The sequence below is a fragment of the Schistocerca cancellata genome, chromosome 2, assembly GCF_023864275.1.
Source record: "Schistocerca cancellata isolate TAMUIC-IGC-003103 chromosome 2, iqSchCanc2.1, whole genome shotgun sequence".
In the NCBI taxonomy this organism is placed as follows: domain Eukaryota; kingdom Metazoa; phylum Arthropoda; class Insecta; order Orthoptera; family Acrididae; genus Schistocerca; species Schistocerca cancellata.
In genome coordinates this window covers 403,591,276-403,613,891 of record NC_064627.1, presented here as the reverse complement: position 1 = coordinate 403,613,891, position 22,616 = coordinate 403,591,276, and the positions used below count along the sequence as shown (strand labels likewise).

The following is a 22,616-nucleotide window of genomic DNA, read 5'->3' as shown; positions in this document are numbered from 1 at the left end:
AGGTTTGCAATTGTGGAAAAAAAAATGGAACCACACAAAATCATTTTATTTTTGGTTGGTACACTTTATACGCAGGCATATCTGCTCGAGAGTTAAATTTGAGGAAAAATTAATCCACACCAGAAAATAATTCTACACCTTTTAGTCCATTTTTTTGCAAATAATTGATGCCAAATTTGGATGGGCTGATGTACTCAGATGAGTTCTAGTTTAAAATATTAAGCACGTATGTCTCATTTAAATTACTCTGGGAAATCTGTGGTGGTGGTGGTGGTGGTGGTGGTGGTGGTGGTGGTGGTGGTGGTGGTGGTGGTGGTTTTTTTCTTGGTAGCAGTGCTGAAAGGCTTCAACTAGTAGGGCTTATAACATGTCAATCACATTATTTTGAATGTTCTCCATAGTCCCAAAATAACATCCTTGTAAGAGTCTTTCCAATTATGAGAAAAAGTCACAAGGACTCTGATTAGGTGAATAGTGGGGCTGTGAAACAGGCATGCCTTTGAAGATCAAAAATTCCGTGATAGAGGTGGCCATATGACACGTGGTGTTGTCATGATACAGCATCATCTTGTCTGTGGTGTCCAGTCTCACTTAAGACACCCTTTTCTTGAACCTTTCGAGGACATCTTCATAAAACACTTGGTTGATAGTTTAGTTTGTCCAGGAGGAACAGATTCCTTATGTAATATACCCTTATTGTCAAAATAGCAAATCAGCAAGGTCTAGATCTTTCATTTGCTCATTCAAGCTTTTTTCAGTTCAGGTGGTGTCCTTGTGCCACTCCCCACTTTGCCAGATTTTCTCAGGACAATCTTATAAATCCAGGAGTCATCACTTGTGATCACACGACTGAACTGTTCGTGGTCATGTGCAATCCTCTCAAGATCAATGCATACTTTTCTTTGGTTATCCTTCTGGACAGCTGTGAGATGTTTTGGCACAAACGTCTTGAATTTGCGAAACTTATATCAAAATTTTTATGTGCAGTGAAAGTGTTTAATAGGCCACCATCATTCTTACTGTTAAATGTTGGCCTGATCTAACAAGAGCATGCACACATTTGTAGTTTCATCAGATTTGAAGTTGGTCTCCCTGAGTGGGGTTCCTCTTCATGTTCTCAGCCATCCAAAAATGATTTGTGCAAGTGAAAAACTTGTGTTCTTGACAATGAATGCTCTCCATAGGCCTGTTCCAACTTATCAGAGGTCACCCTCATGGATTCCCTTGGTTTAACAAAAAACTTGCATAATGTCGCTCTAAATTCTGCTGTTCCATTTTTGTAACATGCAACAAAAACACAACTTCACTGATGGCTTTCTCAAAACTCTCATGATGGCTGTATGGAGCTGAAAATTGGACTGATGGGATGAACACTCTGGTCTAAACAAGTGTAATAACACAATGTTGTCAGATCACTCCCAGTGTTGTCAGTTTCATTATTTTTCTCACACCCCTCATAGTACACTTAAACAAATGCAATTCATGTTTTGTGAGGTGCACAGTACCTAAATTTATTTGAAGTAATATCAGTGGCAGTATGTACTGTTAGCAATGTGTGTGTCCTTGCTAGTCTCTTGTTGAATCTGTCTACTAGACAGTAAATTTTGTCGGCACAGCAGGTGAACATGGTCAGTTTGAGTGCTGGTAAGTGAGGATTGTTAGTGATGTAGACAACAGTAGAGCAGCAACAACACATTTGGAAAATCACCAGTGGGTACTACTGTGCAAAAGAGTACTCTACTGAGGTGGAATATATTTGGCAAAATGTAAATTACATTATTTAGTTCCACACAGATGACCCCTAAAAATCATTAATACAAAATTAAAATACTGGGTGATGACTTGTCACATGTTTTTTTTTTTTTTAAATTTATACAGGCATTGCTGCTCTTTCCTTTCAGTATTTCTGCTGACTAAATAAACTTAATAACTTTTTAAAAATTTTGTGTTGTTATTAATAAGTACCTTTCTGTTTCAGTTCAAATTGCCTCCTTTTGCTCTTGGATTTGTATTTATCATAAGTGGTGGGATTTATGCATTGACAGCTCCATTTGTTGGAAGACTGTGTGACAAAAGAATATACCCAAAGAAATTGATGGCAGTTGGAAATGTTCTAATTATTATTAGCTTTTCATTAATTGGACCTGCTCCTTTCATACCAGTGCCAACGTAAGTAATGCCATTGAAATGTAGCTTTGAAGTTTTGCTTTCACTCCACTTTCTTTGATCATTAATAATTTAAAATTTGATGTACAAAAAGTAGTCAAATATTAAAAAGCTTTGTAAATTCTTGTGCTTTTTTTCTCTCCTCCACTTTTCTCTACATTTGACACGGATTACACAATTCTCTCTGCTGGTCTTAAGCTGTCCTGTTTTTGTCTTCCTCACTATTAGCTGATCCAACTGTCCTGTTCTACTGACTTCATTTGCACCAATTATTACAAAAATCATGACAGCAAATTTAAACAGCTTAGCTAATTTGATGTGTTATTCAGAAATGTATAAGACAACCAAAACACTTTCTCAATTCTGAGTTAAGAAATCTTGCCTTACAGGAAGCTGTGGCTGTGTATTCTTGGGCTGATAATCCATGGATTTGGAATAGCATGTACACTTGTCCCATGTTTCATAGATGCACTAAGATCAGCTGTGTAAGTATATAGTCTTACTTTACTCTGTTAGATATGTTACCATAATGTTTGGTTTTAGTGCTGTATATGTTGCAACTTCTCATGTTTTGCAGTAAATGGGGTATGGCAGATGATCTGACAACATATGGGCTTGTTTCTGGTATTTGGGCTGCTTCATTTGCCCTTGGAGATTTCATAGGACCTTCTGTAGCTGGAGTTCTTTTTGATACAGTTGGGTTCAGGACAGGAACTCTCTTCATAATTGTATTCCAGATCATTGTGGTAAGTAATGATGTGTTGAAGCATCACCAGAATATAGTGATATTTGTAACAAGTAGTACTGTTACATAGTAATGGTGATAACTGCCAAGTAGCCATGTTTGTTAACATGACTGCTTCCAGCATGAGGTAGGTTTTCTGGCACTGGATCCAACACATCTGGTAGATTAATTATGAATAATTGATGTGATCAGCCTGGATGTGGTTTTTAGGCAATTTCTCATATCCTAGTGATTGAATAACATTCTGGTTCCCATATTCTGCCTCAGATATATGCTATGCAGACACACAAAACACGTTCTCACACTTGCACACACAATTTAATATATACATAAGCACATTGGGTACACTGCTTCTGAATCCACCACTGATCATCTTGTGTTTAGTGTGACTTACTCAATGTCAGCAGTAGTGATGGTACAAACATTGAAAATCCAACTACTGTTGGAACAAAAATAGCCTTAAATTACATCCACATATACATTGATACTTCGCGAAGTACTGTGATGTCCATGGCGGGTACATCAGATTGTACCACACATTAGGATTTCTTAACATTCCATACATGTATGCAAAAACTACTACATTAAATAACAACTGTTATCAGTGACTGAAGGCTGAAGGACTGTTGAGTTCTGTCGACAGCTAGAGGAAAGGGTAAAATTTTAGAGAAACTTCTAATGTTTCACATATGAGGAAAAGGAACTTAAAAGTTCTGCCACGTGGCTTCAAATGCCATCTTTGGTTCCTACAGGCAGCTGGCTGATTTTGTGAAGACAGCTAGTCTTACCTAGGGATTGGAAGCAGAGCCATTGTTTTGCAGTATACTTTCCGGAATTAGTCATGGTCCTCTGGTTTGGAGCTGAGTGGAAGGCTTAAACGAGAGGCTCAGACTGATTATCTTGGATACAGATTTCTTGATCACTGCTATCAGCTGGAGAATTTTAGGATTTCCCTTAATAGGTCATGCATGCACTACATGCAGAAAGTGGTTATTAGTGTAGTGGACTGTGTGTGGTGTGCATACATGTGGTGTTTTTAAATTAGAGAAATACCCTTACAAGCCTGCTAAGATCTGTTCTGATTCCAGACAAGGTAGCATTAATCATAGCTGTTCAGAGAAAGAAAATGTTAACTTTGCCTATGGAAAGTTCCCAAACTAGTCACTCTTATAAACAGTAACAGTGCCCACAGAGGACAGAAAGCTGGCTGAAACCAGATGTTAGTGGCAATGAATTCTAAACTCAGATTGAAATGTATATCACAAAGATAGGTTAAATGCTGATGGTGGAAGTGTGTTTATGGTCAGAAAAAATATCTAGTGTGATTAGTATAGATTCTGAATGTGAAGTAATCAGGGTGAACAAAAGTGTTAAAGGTGGATCAAACACGGCCATTGGATGCTTTTGAAGATCTCCTGCCACAAGAACATAGTGATGAAGCTTCACATTAATTTCTTGGTAATTTTGTAGTATTGGATGGAGATTTCAATTTAGCGGTTACAGACAGGGAGACCAGAGTAATAAGAGTGGGTAGTAGGAACAGAGAATCATGTGAAATTGTTGTGAATGTCTTACCTGAAATGACTTTGAGCAGTCAGTCACAGAACTGACATGTGAAAGTAACATCTTGTAACTGCTAGTAGCAATCACATAAGTTTTATAACTCATTGTAGAACAGGAAGGCTGTGAATACCAATATAAATAAATGTAGGAAGATCGTTCTCCATAGCAACAGTGACAGAGTACAAATTTAGTGAAAATTTCATCTCCAGTGATAATAGGTATCGGCTGACAATTAGATCATTTTACTGTAAGCTTTAGACAGGTATGTGCTAGGAAATTAGGGATGAAAAGACCCAATTTGGTTAGACAGCCATGTTAGAAAGCTGCTACAAAAGCAGAGAATGCTTTGATGCAAATTGAAATGTAGCCAAAGCCAAAATCAGTGTACAGAGAGTGATGTGTTGAGTGTTCAACATATTCAGAGTTATCCATAATGGCACTGAAACAGAAAAAGCCAAAATACTAAGTCTTTCCCCAAAACTTTTGACATAAGATTGCACTGTAGTATGTTCTTTAAATTTTCACACATATGACAAAATGGCTGATATAAAAATGACAGAAAAGCAACTGAAATTGCTGAACAGAGGGAAGGGCACTGGACCTGATGGGATACTAATAAGATACTATACTGAGTATGGGAAAGGACTTGCACTCCTCTAGTAGCAGCATACCGTAGGTCTCTGCAGGAACAAAGTGTTCCTGATTATTGGAGAAAAACACAGATCATTCCCATTTTTCAATAAGTGTCATTGAATAGAGGCATGAAACTGTGGGTCTATAAGGAAGTCTTTACAATAAATTCTAATTTTATTAGCAAACTAGTACAATTTTAATTAAAGCAATTAAGTATAATAGACCTGGCTGCTTGGTCTGCAGCATCTGCTTCTGACTGAAATCCATATTGTTTGATGTCATTTGCCTCCACACTATCGCTGTGAAACACATCTGACTTCTGTTCCAAAGTTGTGGAGAACTGCAGCAGCCACAATAACATTCACACAGAGTTGGTTTAAATAGCATTGTTTCAGTGAGAATTTGGAAAAATTTCTTTGAAACACTGAATGCTCGCTCTATTACACATCTTGTGACAATATGAGCTCTATTGTAGTGCTGTTCGGCTCTTGTGTGGGCTCGAAACACAGGCATCATAAGATGTTTGGAGAGAGCATATCTACTATCTCCAACAAGCAACCAATTGTATTGTCCATTTTCAAATTCTGCAGAAACTCTGCTATTGTCCCAAATGCATGAATCATGCATGAAACCTGGCCAACAGCTTACCACATTCAAAATCTTCATATTGGCATCACAGGTGATATGTATATTGATAAAAAATAAATTCTTGGGCTTTCTGTGTAGTTCTACTTTTGCTCCAGAAGGACAAAGTATGGGTATATGTACACAATCTGTTGTCCCTATGACATTTGGGAATCCACCAGTTCAATAGAATTCCCTTTTGTTTGATATATTTTCTTGTCTCAGTGGCATGGGCACATACAGTGGCTTTAAGGCAATTAAACTGTTTATAACATTGTTAAAAGCTCTTCCAGAAGTAGTAGGATAGATATTAATGAGAGCCCTTGCTATGATTTGATAGGTACCTGTGCAGAAGACTTGCAGTCCACAAAGAAGTTGCAGCCTAGGAGACAAGACATGATCCTTCTCTCCCCTTCACCCTTCTTCTCTCCCCTTCACCCTTCTTCTCTCCCCTTCACCCTTCTTCTCTCCCCTTCACCCTTCTTCTCTCCCCTTCACCCTTCTTCTCTCCCCTTCACCCTTCTTCTCTCCCCTTCACCCTTCTTCTCTCCCCTTCTCCCTTCTTCTCTCCCCTTCTCCCTTCTTCTCTCCCCTTCTCCCTTCTTCTCTCTCTCCCCTTCTCCCTTCTTCTCTCTCTCCCCTTCTCCCTTCTTCTCTCTCTCCCCTTCACCCTTCTTCTCTCTCTCCCCTTCACCCTTCTTCTCTCTCTCCCCTTCACCCTTCTTCTCTCTCTCCCCTTCACCCTTCTTCTCTCTCTCCCCTTCACCCTTCTTCTCTCTCTCCCCTTCACCCTTCTTCTCTCTCTCCCCTTCACCCTTCTTCTCTCTCTCCCCTTCACCCTTCTTCTCTCTCTCCCCTTCACCCTTCTTCTCTCTCTCCCCTTCACCCTTCTTCTCTCTCTCCCCTTCACCCTTCTTCTCTCTCTCCCCTTCACCCTTCTTCTCTCTCTCCCCTTCACCCTTCTTCTCTCTCTCCCCTTCACCCTTCTTCTCTCTCTCCCCTTCACCCTTCTTCTCTCTCTCCCCTTCACCCTTCTTCTCTCTCTCCCCTTCACCCTTCTTCTCTCTCTCCCCTTCACCCTTCTTCTCTCTCTCCCCTTCACCCTTCTTCTCTCTCTCCCCTTCACCCTTCTTCTCTCTCTCCCCTTCACCCTTCTTCTCTCTCTCCCCTTCACCCTTCTTCTCTCTCTCCCCTTCACCCTTCTTCTCTCTCTCCCCTTCACCCTTCTTCTCTCTCTCCCCTTCACCCTTCTTCTCTCTCTCCCCTTCACCCTTCTTCTCTCTCTCCCCTTCACCCTTCTTCTCTCTCTCCCCTTCACCCTTCTTCTTCTCTCTCTCTCTCTCTCTCTCTCTCTCTCTCTCTGTGCGTGTGCAACATAACATCCAGATCTACAAAAAGTAAACTCAAAATGTGTTTTTGAAAAAAGTTAAAAATTCACAATGAAATACTATCGGCAGCAATTGATTTATACCAAATAAATTAATAAAAGATGGCACTGACCCACATAGTACACAAAACTTGTCAAAGCGCTGTTGCAAAATTAAAGTATTCCAAATTTGAAAGATTCAGAATCTCAAAAATGTGCAATGTTTTACTGAAGCTAATAAAACTTACTGTAAAATTCGTGATACGATCTTAACGGCTTCAATAGCTACTTCATTCACTGCACAATAACTGTAAATAATTCTCTCCACAGTTGAAGTGATTTGGTTACATGTCTCTTCCCCCTGGGCTCTAGTCCTAACCATTCTAAAATTTGCTTAACTTTGACAAAAGAAGTAAGGTATAAAAAGGTTGGTGCCACACTTCAATTAAATGAGGCAACAAATGACGATGGTTAGACAATAGTCACTTTCATGAAAGTGGATATAGCTAAGCTTCAACTAGTGGCTATTAAGCTCTAAATGAAGTTACAGTTAAAAATAGATATTCCCACGTCTTATTTTGTTTCCTGCCTTGGCAATCGGTGTGGTCTAGAATAACAACAGTTCAAAACTCAGTTGTCATCTTCTAACTGCTGTGGGGATGATGGCACTGTGGCCACAGTGGAGCACAGCCTGCCGACAATGTGTTGTCGAGATGTGGCAGAACAGAAGCTGACCCTATGACCCTCTGCTATAACGAATGGGCAGACAAGCAGCTGTCCGGGCAGTCAGATACCTACATCAACAAGATGCACACATGTTATGCATCCCTGTACACAGTGTCACACCTAGCAAATTCAAAGGGATGGCAGCATGTTACCATGCTGGACTGCACCCAGTTGTGTGGAAATGAGAATTTTACTCCTTGCAGAGTGCACACCAGTGTGCATAATGTAGTGAAATCTCAGGTCACTGAGAGCATAGTGCAACAGGACTGTCTAGCACACCCTTGCATCTTAAGGAAGCAGCACATTCCTTGCAGATGTATTCTGGATGTCTTCCAGTAGCCATGAACAGGCTAAAAGGTTACAGGTTGGATCCCAGTTCTGCGCATCAATGTATAGGGTGGTGGGCTGAGTGTGGACACAAAGCTAGGCTGATATTTGGCACTAATATGATGAAGATACAATTGACACAAAATTGATTTATTAGGGAGAAAGTATACACATGTGCTACAGAGGGAAGGCATTGCAGGAAACTTGAGCATCTCAAAGATCAATCTGATGCTTGCCTAGACCAGTGACACAGGTGGAGCCACCTCTCATGTACACTATAGCTAAAACTCGCCCAATATGATTGAGGAAGTGCAGCGTCAGCACTGGCAATACAACGTGTTAGCCTTTGCCCCTCTGCCCGAGCCTTGGAAGAAGAGTAAAAAAATGCTGAGGCTCTAATGATAATTAATAATAACATATACATTTTACAATTTTCTTTTCATAGGCATCCACTTTTGCCATGAAATCAGAAATAAATCCTTTTCACCTTGCAATGTCTTACTGAGAGCAGTTTGCAATCCATTCCATTTAAAGTAAAAGGTCCACAATCCATTATGGCTCTTCTAATTTTCGTTCTTGCTTTCTTTTCCCCTTCAGAAATTAAACAGTAGTAAACAGTAGTAACCTGATTCCAGGCATGTTCTTTAATTCAACCAACATACTTTGCAGTAGTACGTAATGTTTCCTTATCCTTAACTCATTTCCACTGAAAACTGTTGAAATGCTGCAATAGCATAGGCAGCTACAGGATATTTACAGTTTGCACCACCAGTTGAATCATATGTTCCATATCTGCATATGTAACACAAAGTGGTTCATGATGTAGAGAACAATGAATCTCGTACAAATTATTTCTCAATTGTTATAATTTTTAGCTCTTTCATCATCCACTAAATCTTTAAATTGTTTGTGTGTTGTTCTAATGCATTTTTTCATAATAAATTTTGGTACCTGTTGATTATGAAGCTATAGAATAGATGCTGGAAATTCTAATAACTCTCCTGTGTGATGCCCAATCATTTGTAAAAGATTGCAATGACAGATGACTAGACAGCCTCTTTTTGTACAGCCAGCCATTGGACTTGTCAATTTCCTTTATACCATGCACAAACAGTGCATGATAAACAGCACTTACACCATGAGTCTGTAAAACTGAAGAGTCAAGTGGACCAAAATAAGACACACCAAATGCTGCAAGAAACAGTTCACATCACACTGTACAAAGGATGATAGAGACCTACAGGTAGTGCCTAGATAGACTGAGCCTCGGACAAGTGGGCATGTTGTGCATGCATGAAGTTTTGCACACCATGACTGATGTGGGTATAGAGAAAAACCTTTTACTTTAGGTTTTCATAATTCATAAGCTTGGACAGTGCAGTACTGAAGACTGCTGCAGTTGCAGGTTTGCGTTGTACATCTATAGTGTCTGACTCCATGGAATATTTGCTCTGAAATCGATATTCAGTCGAAAAGATTAGCATTTATTTCTCACCAATAGTTGTATATATTTAGCGATGTGAAATGTTGTGCTGCATACCTAGAAGAGTTGCCATAAGAATAATAAAATGGTTTGTATCAGTGAAATATACATACAAAATACTTAAAGGACTTATTTGACATCTCATTGTGGCTCAGACTACATCTGCCTGATTAAAGGGTCAATACGAGAGAAGGAAAGTTGCTGCTCACCATATAGCAGAGATGCTGAGCTGCGATAGGCACAATAAAAAGATTCACACAATCATAGCTTTTGGCCATTAAGGCCTTTGTCAGCAGGACACACACACACACACACACACACACACACACACACACACACACACACACACACACACACACACACACACACACCTACCTGCAGTCTCAGAGAGCTGAAACTACACTGCAATCAGCAGCACCAGTGCATGATGGGAGTGGCGACTGGGTGGGGGTAAGGAGGAGGCTGGGGTGGGGTGGGGAAGGGGAGGGATAGGATAGTATGGTGGGAGTGGTGGACAGTGAAGTGTTGCTGTTTAGATGGAGGGTAGGAGAGAAGGTGGGGAGGTGGGGAGGGGGTAACTAGCAGAAAGGAGAGAAATTAAAATAAAAGAAATTACAAGACTGGGTGTGGCGGTGAAATGACTGCTGTGTAGTGCTGGAATGGTAACGGAGGGGGCTGAGTGGGTGAGGACAGTGACTAACATAGGTTGAGGCCAGGAGGGCTACAGGAATGTAGAATGTATTGCAGAGAAAGTTCCCACCTACGCAGTTCAGAAAAGCTGGTGTTGGTGGGAAGGATCCATATGGCACACAATATGGCCTGTGAAGCAGTCATTGAGATGAGGAGTATCGTGTTTGGCAGCGTGTTCAGCTACAGGGTGGTCCACTTGTTTCTTGGCCATAGTTTGTCGGTGGCTGTTCATGCGGACAGACAACAGACAGCTTGTTGGTTGCATGCCTACATAGAATGCAGCACAGTGGTTGCAGCTTAGCTTGTAGATCACATGACTGCTTTCACAGGTAGCCCTGCCTTTGATGTGATAGGTAATGTTAGTGACTGCACTGGAGTAGGTGGTGGTAGGAGGATGTATGGGACAGGTCTTATATCAAGGTCTATTACAGGGGTACAAACCATGAGGTAAGGGATTGGGAGCAGGGGTTGTGTAAGGATGGACGACTACATTGTGTAGGTTCGGTGGATGGCAGAACATCATGGTAGGAGGGGAGGGGTGGGAAGGATAGTGGGTAGGACATTTCTCTTTTCAGGGCACGATGAGAGTTAGTCAAAACCCTGGTGGAGAATGTAATTCAGTTGCTCCAGTCCCGGATGGTACTGAGTCGTGAGGGGAATGCTCTTGTGTGGTCGGACTGTGGGACTTTGGGAGGGGGTGGGAGACTGGAAAGATAAGGCACGAGAGATTTGTTTGTACAAGGATGGGAGGATAATTACGGTCAGTGAAGGCTTCAGTGAGACCCTCAGTATATTTAGAGAGGGCCTGCTCGTCACTGCAGATGCGACAACCACGGGTGGCTAGGCTGTATGGAAGGGACTTCTTGGTCTGAAACGGGTGGCATCTGTCGAAGTGGAGGTACTGCTGGTGGTTAGTAGGTTTGATATGGATGGAGGTACTGATGTAGCCATCTCTGAGGCGGGGGTAAACATCTAGGAAGGTGGCTTGTTGGGTTGAGTAGGACAGGGAGAAGCAAATGGGGGGAGAAGTTGTTAAGGTTCTGGAGGAATGTGAATAAGGTGTCTTCACCTTCAATCCAGATAGCAAAGGTGTCATCAATGAATCTGAACCAGGTAAGGGTTTTCTAGAAAGGATTCCTCTAGATGGCCCATGAATAGGTTAGCATAGGATGGTGCTCTGCGGGTGCCCATAGTCATACCACATATTTGTTTGTAGGTAATGACTTCAAAAGAGAAGTAATTGAGGGTGAGGATATAGTTGGTCATGGAGACTAGGAAAGAGGTTGTTGGTTTGGAATCCATAGGGCATCTGGAGAGGTAGTGTTATATAGCAGTAAGGCCATGGCCATTAGGAATGTTAGTGTACAGGGACGTGGCATCAAGTGACGAGTAGGGCACCGTATGGTAGAGGGAGAGTAACTGTGGAACTGGTCGATGAAATGTTTGGTATCTTTTATATAGGAGGATAGGTTCCAGGTAATAGGTTGAAGGTGTTGGTCTAAGACAGCAGAGATTTTCCCAGTGGGGGCAATGTAACCGGCCACAATGGGGCATCCTGGGTGGCTGGGTTTATGGACTTTAGGAAGCATGTAGAAGGTGGGAGTGTGGGGAGTGGTAGGGGTAAGTAGAGAGATGAACTCTGGGGGAAGGTTCTGTGATGGGCCTGAGGATTTGAGTAGTGACTGGAGATCCTGTTGGATTGCTGTAATGTGATAACTGTGGCATGGTTTGTAGGTGTAAGTGCGGCTCAAAACTACGGTGGTGGAGCCTTTGTCTGCAGGTAGGATTATAAGATCGGGATCAGTTTTTAGATGGTGGACTGCAGTTCTTTCTGTGGATGTAAGGTTAGTATGCATGTTGAGGGATTTGGGGAATGATGGTAAGGCAAGGTTTGAGGATAAGAAATTCTGGAAAGTTAACAGGGGGTGGTTTGGAGGCAGTGGGGGTGGATCACGGTTGGATGGAGGAGTGAACTGAGTTAGGCAAGGTTCAATATTTGTCTTTGGTTGAGTGTGATTGGTCAGGTTGGTCACGAAAAGTGTTTCCACTGTAGGGACCAGGAGAAGGAGAAGAGGTCTTTAACTAGTAATGCATGGTTGAATATGGGAGAGGGGCGAAAGGTGAAGCTGTTGGAAAGGACTGATATTTCTGTGGAACTAAGGCTTCTGGAGGAAAGGTTCATGACTGTGTTGCAGGGCTGTTTAGGATTAGAGTTCTGTGTGGTGGTGGGAGGGAGATTCAGAGGGTGGGGTAAGTGTAGTAGGTCTGAAAGACAAAGTTTGTCAGTTATGAGGGGGTGTGGGTGAGGTTTGGAGGTTGTTGAAGTGGTGGACAAAGGCCTCACCTTTTGCCCCACTCCCATATTAAACCATGCAGGACTAGTTAAAGACCTTCTCTCCTTCTCCTGGTCCCTACAGTGGAAACACTTTTTGCCACCAACCTGACCAATCAGACTCAACCAGACCAACATTGAACCTTGCCTACCTCAGTTCACTATTCCATCCAACCATGATCCACCTCCACTGCTTTCAATCCACCCTCTGTTAACGTTCCAAAATTTCTTATCCTTCAACCTTGCCCCACCATCATTTCCCAAATCCCTCAACATGCATACTAACCTTACATCCACAGAAAGAACCACAGTCCACCATCTAAAAACTGATCCCAATCTTATAATCGTACCTGCAGACAAAGGCTCCACCACCGTAGTTTTGAGCCGCACTTACACCTACAAACCATGCCACAGTGATCACATTACAGCAATCCAGCAGGATCTCCAGTCACTACTCAAATCCTCAGGCCCATCACAGAACCTCCCCCAGAGTTCATCTCTCTACTTACCCCTACCACTCCCCACACTCCCACCTTCTACATGCTTCCTAAAGTCCATAAACCCAACCACCCAGGATGCCCCATTGTGGCCAGTTACTGTCCCCGCACTGAGAGAATCTCTGCTCTCATAGACCAACACCTTCAACCTATGATCTGGAACCCATCCTCCCATATAAAAGATACCAACCATTTCATCAAACGACTCTCCACAGTTACTCTCCCTTTACCATATGGTGCCCTGCTTGTCACTACTGATGCCACTTCCCTGCACACTAACATTCCTAATGGCCATGGCCTTACTGCTATTACACTACCTTTCCATATGCCCTATGGATTCCAAACCAACAACCTCCTTCCTAGTCTCCATGACCAACTATATCCTCACCCACAATTATTTCTCCTTTGAAGGCATTACCTACAAACAAATACGTGGTATGGCTATGGGCACCTGCATAGCACCATCCTATGCTAACCTATTCATGGGCCATCTAGAGGAATCCTTTCTAAAAACCCAGAATACTAAACCCCTCACCTGGTTCAGATTCACTGATGACACATTTGCTATCTGGATTGAAGGTGAAGACACCTTATTCACATTCCTTCAGAACCTCAACTACTTCTCCCCCATTTGCTTCACCTGGTCCTACTCAACCCAACAAGCAACCTTCCTAGATGTTGACCTCCACCTCAGAGATAGCTACATCAGTACCTCCATCCATATCAAACCTACTAACCACCAGCAGTACCTCCACTTCGACAGCTGCCACCCGTTTCATACCAAGTAGTCCCTTCCATACAGCCTAACCACCCGTGGTCGTCGCATCTGCAGTGACGAGCAGGCCCTCTCTAAATATACTGAGGGTCTCACTGAAGCCTTCACTGACCGTAATTATCCTCCCATCCTTGTACAGACACACATCTCTCGTGCCTTATTTTTCCAGTCTCCCACCACCTCCCAAAGTCCCACTGTCCGGCCACAGAAGAGCATTCCCCTCATGACTCAGTACCATCCAGGACTGGGGCAACTGAATTACATTCTCCACCAGGGTTTTCACTACCTCTCATCATGCCCTGAAAAGAGAAATGTCCTACCCACTATTCTTCCCACCCCTCCCCTCCTACCATGGTATTCCGCCATCCACCGAACCTACACAATGTAGTAGTCTGTCCTTACACATACCCTGCTCCCAATCCCTTACCTCATGGTTTGTACCCCTGTAATAGACCTAGAATACTCCGTAGTCTTCCATTTATACCTTACTGTAAGATAAAGGCTTTTATTAGTTAAAGGTAATTAGAAAAAAATTGAGTTTGAAACCATTATCTGGGCCCCCTTAAATGACATTTTTTCCTCTTTTAGCAGATATTGCTGGTGCTGAGGTAATACAATAACACTTTAGTTTCCTGACACTGCAATATTTTGCTTACTTAGTTGAAATAAAAAAGGATTATATGTATATGTACATCACTTGGCAGATTATAAATGTGAGCTTACTGGAAGAATGACTGCTGGAGTATTCAACTGATAACTTATGGCCTAATATGAAGAAACTGCTAAGCTCATTGATATGTTAAGATGTCAGTGTCTCTCTGTACATTAACCCCGCATAGATTTGAAAGTCCTGATTACATTCCTTCTTAAACAACAATAAGTAATACTCTTGTCTCATTATAATTAAAATTTAATATAAATTAAAATTTAATATAAATTAAAATTTAATATAAATTAAAATTTAATATAAATTAAAATTTAATATAAATTAAAATTTAATATAAATTAAAATTTAATATAAATTAAAATTTAATATAAATTAAAATTTAACATAAACCCTGTTTTGTTTCAGTTAACATCTGTAGTAAGTTTTCTCTGCTGGGAGAGGAAGACAAGAGTTTCTGTAATGGCCACATGGAATCATGAAGAAAACAAAGCAGATTTGCTGGGAAGTGTAAAAATAGTATCAAATGGTTATGGAGCAGTCCCAACCACAGAAGAAAGGGTAGAAATACCTTCTTGAATGGAAAAGAAGTGGGCGCACTGGTGTCCTACCTCAAATTTTATGTACTTGGATGTGTTTTGGGAAGGTTTTGGCTGTGAAATTAAAGAGTATGATGTCAGGAAACTTTATGTAAATGCTGAATGTGAACATTCACAGAATTTTGTTTGATCAGGAGCCCTGTAACCAGAGATGATGCAATGTTGAAGTGGAAAACCATTTAATAGATTGCAAATAGAAATGTTTCTGAGCTTTGTTGCAGCTGCTGAAAAATTATTTCTTTCAGTGTGTTTTTAAAATGTGGAAGACTGTTTTTGTACTTAAATCTGCACAAATCTAGGTTCCTTTGGGATAAGTATTTCATAAGACTATCTGTTAAGAGTGCTGCAAGTGGGGCTCATAACATTACTATTTTTGCTCATGACATGTTCATTGCCTGCCTCTAGTCAAACCGTAAACATTGTATTTGTTGTTTAAATGTTTTATTTATTTCAATGATTTTAAAATGTTATCTTTATAATGTGACAACAATTTTTAATTTGTAAAAATAATTTTTTGATGTGTAAATAAATAATTTTTCAGGAAGCCCATACTATTAATTATTTCATCCATTGTAACGTTTTGAGGCTTACTGTGAATGTGGGTCTGGGTAATACTGATTTATTTCACAAAACCACATTCCAGTTCTTTACAAGATGACTTACATGGGATTTGCAGCCACTCTTATCTATTGAATAGCCGGCTGCTGGAAACACTCATGACTCCTTCTTTGTCAAATAACGCTAGGTACAGGAACTTTCAAGCCTCTTTCTACCAGTGAAATAAGTAGTCATACAAACTTTGTTTCATCAATGAACGATGTATTTGACGTTCAAGCACAATAAAAATTCACACTTTCAACATACTTACTTAACTTCTGTAAGTACCTTGCGCCATCATATGTTAGAAACAAATTGATTTACATTCAAAAGAAAGTCTGCATAGACACCATGACTGTCAGAAAAGATTGAAAAAAAGTCTTGCCTCTAAAAGGCAGGGTCAAGAGTCTACAAGAGTGCTTTTTCAACTGTTCTTTATTGATTAACAATAGTCAATGACACAATAAGCAGAGAGTGGCATGTAAACCCCATGGTTCTTCATTACACTTTCACTAAGACATCTACGGATTGTCCAACAGGTACTTATTGGTGCCATTTGACTGCCGCGTCCACTTTCTTCATGCGACTGATTTTAAACCTGCACACACAAACGTGACACACATTAGGTAGGATTATACCATGCCACACTCATACCTAGAATATCTTGTGTTAGAGATGGTAGAAGGCTGAGTGGTTTGAGAATTTACACAAATTCTCAAGTCACTACACCATCCATCCATCCATCCATCCATCCATCCATCCATCCATCCATCCATCCATGAGAACCTTCGTGTATATGGAATGAATCAAGGTATACATTAACATAAGTCTTCATAGAAATGAGTATGTGCAAGCCTGTTATAATAACAAACTGTAACTATATTTGCTTAATGATGCTCACACATAGGCCATTTAAATTTGAGGCAGTTAGTAAGGAAGCGATGAACTGCATCCTACTGATTGGAATTAACAAAGTACACTTAAAACAATTTCCTGTATTGTAATATTCTGCTTACTTATTCCCTCTTACCTCGGTAATGCCCAGTACATCCCAACCCAGAGAATAAACAGGATAAGTTGCATGTAAAGACATCAACTAAAAGTAAGTGCCAAATAACTCTCTGCATCTTGTACTGTGATTGGATAAATTATTGTTCATTTTAAAGCAAGGCAGAACAAGCTGTTAAGTGGAAAGTTAATATAAGTATGCCCCAATCTTCTGAATAAATCTCTGCAAACTGTGCAGTTTCCTGCTTCATAAAATACTTACTGCAAAATTTATTGGTTAATAATTTGGTCATTCCTCTATTACGTGAAACCTCAGGTCAATACTGAAATACTGCAAAATAAGCTGTCTATGGTTTCTGTACACATTACATAACACTAGTGGTCATGTTAAAACTGCATGCAAACTTCCAGTGTCTGCGCAAAGAGACCAGCTTCGAAGAACAAAATATGGAAAAAATAAATTTTCGTTCTTCTGTGCCAATCTGGGTCTCAAAACTAGGACTTCTGTGAGGTTTGGAAGACAGGAAATTAGGTTCCACTGGAAGTAAAGCTTTGAGGGTTGGTGCATTTGCCCACAAAGGCAAGGATCCCAAATTCAGTACCAGTAGGTCAATTTGTTTTGAACTTTCTAATATATGTTTCAGGAACAGTTCAGTATTACTTTCTAATTAACAAGAAAAAAATTCAAGTTTCTTGTGATAGTTGGATGGTAGTCTGTGACTGAAAACAAACAGTATGTTTATTTACACAATGACCAATGTGAAAATTTCAGATCTAAATTTTTTCCCATGGTTGTGGGCTCTTGTTAGAATTTTGTTTTATAGTGACTATAACAAATCTAGCTCAGTATATGTATGTCCTTTTTATGGTAACATGTCAGTATCACTTGAAATGTCAAAGAATCACTAACTTTGTAGCAAAGTCATATCCCAGGAAAGTTAATTACTTTTTATGTACATCCATCAAGTAATCATTCTATTTACCATTTTCAATATGTCTCATGTGCCTGCTGAAATTTAAAAGTAAGCCTTCAGTCTCAAAAAAACTGCGAATATTTTGCAGTGAATTTCAGGCTCGGAAATCGTCTACATGCTTGAAAAGGACTTATGAAGCTAGTGTAAATAGTATAATAAACTAGTCACTGGTACACGATGCAACAGTTAACACAAGGAGTGCAGAGCCAATTTTATTGAGCTTCCTGTTGAGGTGGAAGTCTCACTTGTCCGCAACTACTTGAAGGGTGTTCTATTTAGTGGGCACCTAATAGTGCACTGCTGGCCAGCAACCCATCCAATGGGCATGCATTACTGTGGAAAAATTCGCCCGGTAGCAGCCTGTGAACTGGGTAACCAAACAAAATGTAAGTATACCATTCGCTGGTTGTCAAGTTGGAATATAGAGGTGTGTTGTCATAACAAGACACCCTCCAAGGTAAGACCAGTTAGAGAAAGCCACGGCTGTGTAAGAAGGGACTAGTTTCACAGAGATTGTTTTCAAAAAGTTATGTTACCTGTGGTAGCAAAAATGTTGTGAGAAGACAGTGAGTAATAGTGCATTATTTGTACCACCTAAATGTTGCTGTAAAATACAGGTGCCATCATCCAAATTAGAAAAGTTATCTGATGGTTCAATAAGTGATCAAAGTACATGGTTTGATCCTGAAGGCAAGCAGCTGATGCATTTTACAAATGCTGATTGTGACAGTGTGAGTGATTAAAATTAGCAAAGGTGTAAAAAAAGTCTAAAATTTGTCTTATACTCTTTCTTATAGATGAAGTGGTTAAACATATCAGTGAACAATTACTTTGAACAACAATGCTTTCCAAATGTTTGAATCAATGGGTGCCAACAAACAAGGAATCAATAAAGTGGTTGGTTGATTTTTGGATGCCAGTGTTGAAACTTCCTTCCATACATTTATATTGACCCAGAATTCATTTTACTTTCCACAGGACCATTTGAGTAGTGAGTGGAGATCATTTAAAGATTCTTTTGAGAGTGCAGCATGTTGCAGACAATACAAAAGTTCACGCTTTAGGTTGTCTCAAAAGTTGAATTCATCATAAAGAGAACAAAAATTTTAAAAAATACTGTGATGCTGACAAAATACTACAGGTTAATAAACCTCGAATAAAATTCCAGGGCAAATTGTACTTGGGCAGCATTTGAAACAAGTCACAAGTACGGACCAAAAGGTTTAACCCTTGGCTGGCATGGACAAATGCTGTTGCATAACTAGTATGGTGTGGGTCAAAATGACAAACTTTTTTTAAATTGTGAGAACAGTATTTTATTTCTGATTAAGTTAAAGACCCACACTTTACACAATCCAATCTAGAACACGAAATAATTCAGGCGCTTCTGTCATAAAACAACTGTATACAATTAAGCAAAATGTAAAGGTTATGTTGTATAGATTCTCATACACTTTGTGAGATACACACTTCACAAATACGCTCACTGCACATTTCACACATTGGTCTTCTGTAGGAATGGCTGGTCTTCCTGTTCAGTTTTGGATGACAGATTTAGCGTATCTTACTTGATGGTGGATCTTCCTGCAAGAGTTGTTAGAGAGAAACTGGAGTCTGCAGTATTCTACCAATGGCATGATGCATTTCGATAGGGAAATGGGGATTCAACTATATCCAATTCATGAACTATATTGCTGCCAGTCTTTATATTGCTGCCAGTCTTTATATTGCTGCCAGTCTTTATATTGCTGCCAGTCTTTATATTGCTGCCAGTCTTTATATTGCTGCCAGTCTTTATATTGCTGCCAGTCTTTATATTGCTGCCAGTCTTTATATTGCTGCCAGTCTTTATATTGCTGCTGTTCTCTGAACAGTTCACTTTTGCAAAATTATTATTTTTTTCACTTGTAGGCCTATGTATTTGTTCATCCCCCACACTATCAGAGGAAAGACCAGTGCCAAATTTATAATTCATTTGCATCATCGTCATGATTCAGTGCAATAAACCACAAGCTTGGAAATTTCCTGACCAAATTATATGTTCGAATTCTCATATTGCACACTGGAGGATGCGATAACTACCTGAAATTATTTCCTTTGCCAAAGAAATAGCTGTTACCTGTATCTGACTCTTCGTCTTCACTAGGAGACAACTGGGAGTTTGGATCATGTTCTCTCTCTTCATGTGTTCTCTCATCAGCTTTACCACTAAAACTGTTTCTTTCAAGGTCAGAAATGTATTATAAATACAACCATAACAAAGTGTTTCGTAACTGCTAAATTTTAATTGCACTTGAGATAATGAAAGAAACCAGTCAGCTTGTGCGTCAATAATTCTTACTCAACTGGTGTACTGTGGATCATGGTGACCAATCGGGCGTGATTCTGCCCTTTCTTCAACAATAGAATTGGGCTTATTGTTGATTTTGAAGCTGAAAGCTGTTTCGGAAGGTACTACAGTCAAGAGATTTAGATCATAAAACAGAAGATTTTCTCAAGAGAACTGCGCAAGTGGCATTGTGACCTGTGCTAGACCAGTTAAAATCCAAGCACGCTGCAATAATTGTGGCTGCTACAGTTTCTGATAGTGGTGGGCAGGAAATCGCGTATCTGTTAGAAATCACAGTGACTGAGAAGTCACAGATATCACAGTAGCAATTTTACAGAATCTAACTGCGATTTCAGTCACAGATAGCACTCGCAAGTAGTATTTCATATTGAAAGACGTGAGCCATCTATTGGTCGAATTTAGCACTGCTTTCTGCTATTTCAGTGACAAGTCGCAACTAAGAGTCGCAAGTATCAACTAAAAAGCGCGGTTAACAGTGCCATCTGTTGGCCAAAGTTCGTACTACGTCCATCTCTGCGATACAGTATCGAGTCTCACTGCGATTTCCGTGACAAGTCGCAACCACAGTCTAACGTAACAGTCGCGACACTCACTGCTGTAAAAGTTGTTCCCGTTTGACAGATGGAGCGACACTAGCGCTCCAAGCGGCAGGTAAGGTGAACGTCAGACGCGTCGTAAGCATAACGTTTGTTTGTATCCATTTCCTACGTAATTTCCGAATTATTCGAGTTATTTTCTTGCCTCCAAGAGTTTGTGTAGTATCAGAAGGCATGGACAAAAACCATGAATAGAGAGGCAAGATGTAACACAGTCGTGAAGAAACACTTGTGACATTGGACAGAATTTCAGCTTACCACGTTGATATCAAAAGAATATAAACACATAGATTCACATGTAAGAAGCACAGACATGTATCTCTACATGCAAAAGCGATCGACAGCTCGTTTATCGTTCTGTGGGCTTACTGTGTTTGTCATTGTCGCCTGTTGCCACAAGTACGACCTTCATCTTTATATTCTAAGTGGGTCAAGCAACTGCCAAATAGTGGGAGACATATGCTGAAAACATTATAATGAGCTGATTACATTACATTTCACGAAAAACCAAATATTTGAATAATTTTCAAACAATCTGTCTGTAGGCACTTTCCTTGTCCCGTAATAGTTTCGCTTCTGCACATTCTGACACTTCACACGCTTTTGTAAGACACAAACAGCTACACTTAATTTAACCACTTCATCGTCAAAGCAGATCTGTGTTGATGATTCACACAAATCTGGCACTGATACATGGAGAGTCGAACTGGCTGCTTCTGTGTCAAAGGACTGTTTTACAGCTTTAGATTGACTGTCGAATCTTTGTGGCAGTTTCTTCTTCATCGTCAGTTGAGGGAGCTTATTTGGAATGTCAAACAGTGTGGGTACTGCATTCCAAACGAGTTTGTTATTGTCTGCGTTCATGAACTGGTTTTGTTCGAAATGTAGCGAACAAAACCTAGTATTATTATACAGGTAAACTGGGCCTTTCTTCATAAGGTCTTCTCGTCTGCTATTAACTAGCCATTTTCTGCTCCTAAAACGAAACATTCATCATTTATACACATGTAGTTTGCAAGTGAATCCTGACGATACAGTTTAGTAACATGACGGTATAATACCTCCCATGATCCTAAGGAAACCTAAAAAAGACAGCTGTGATGTCTTCTTCCTGTTGTTGCTGCAATTTATTGCGCTACAAACGCTCCCAATGGTAAAAACCATTGTATAAATCAAAATAAACACTCACTATTCGCTTTCACGATCGCGCTGAACTCACAGTTCAACCTACCGGCCGCTTGGGGCGCTGCTGGCGCTGTAGGCAACAAAATAGAGGCGAAGTGTCGCGACTGTTATGTTAGACTGTGTCGCAACTAAGAGTCGCAAGTAGCAACTAGAAAGCGTGGTTAACACTGCCATCTGTTGGCCAAAGTTCGTACTACGTCCATCTCTGCGATACGGTATCGAGTCTAACTGCGATTTCCGTGACAAGTTGCAACTAACAGTCGCAAGTAGCAACTAAAAAGTGCAGTTAGCACTGCCATCTGTTGAGCAAAGTTCATACTACGCTATTCGCTACCGAGTCAAACTGCGATTTCTGTGACAAATCGCAACTAAGAGTCGCAAGTAGCAACTAAAAAGCGCAGTTAACATACATTTCCTAGTGTCATCTGTTGACTGACGTACGTACTTCGTTATGAGAGCCTTATGCCTCACGAGATCGATGTGCTGTGTGTGCATATGAAGGGCTTATTTCAATAGTGGTACAAAGTCCATTTTTGTTCATTTTGAGATACAGAGTCGTAAAGTTAAATGAGCGCTGACAAATCTGCATTTGAGATACCAGAAATATTCAAGCATATGGCTTCTTGCTAGAGATGAACCTTTGTTTATGTTTGTTTGGATCACTAATTTCAGAAGCATTATAGACAGAAAAGTGGAGGTAATGGACTTGTACCACT

At 40.4% G+C, this 22,616-nt stretch overlaps 1 protein-coding gene across 2 annotated transcripts in view; it reads left to right on the top strand.

Moving 5' to 3' along the window:
* Positions 1-15,734, top strand: part of LOC126161848 (MFS-type transporter SLC18B1-like) — a 108,305-nt gene extending 92,571 nt beyond the window's left edge. For both annotated transcript variants that reach the window (XM_049917954.1, XM_049917953.1), the window contains exons 9-12: positions 1,979-2,169; positions 2,556-2,651; positions 2,744-2,912; positions 15,000-15,734. In XM_049917954.1, coding sequence (XP_049773911.1) covers positions 1,979-2,169; positions 2,556-2,651; positions 2,744-2,912; positions 15,000-15,170 — 627 coding nt within the window. In that variant the 3' untranslated portion in view covers positions 15,171-15,734. The remainder of the gene's footprint in view (positions 1-1,978; positions 2,170-2,555; positions 2,652-2,743; positions 2,913-14,999) is intronic.
* Positions 15,735-22,616: the final 6,882 nt, after the last annotated feature.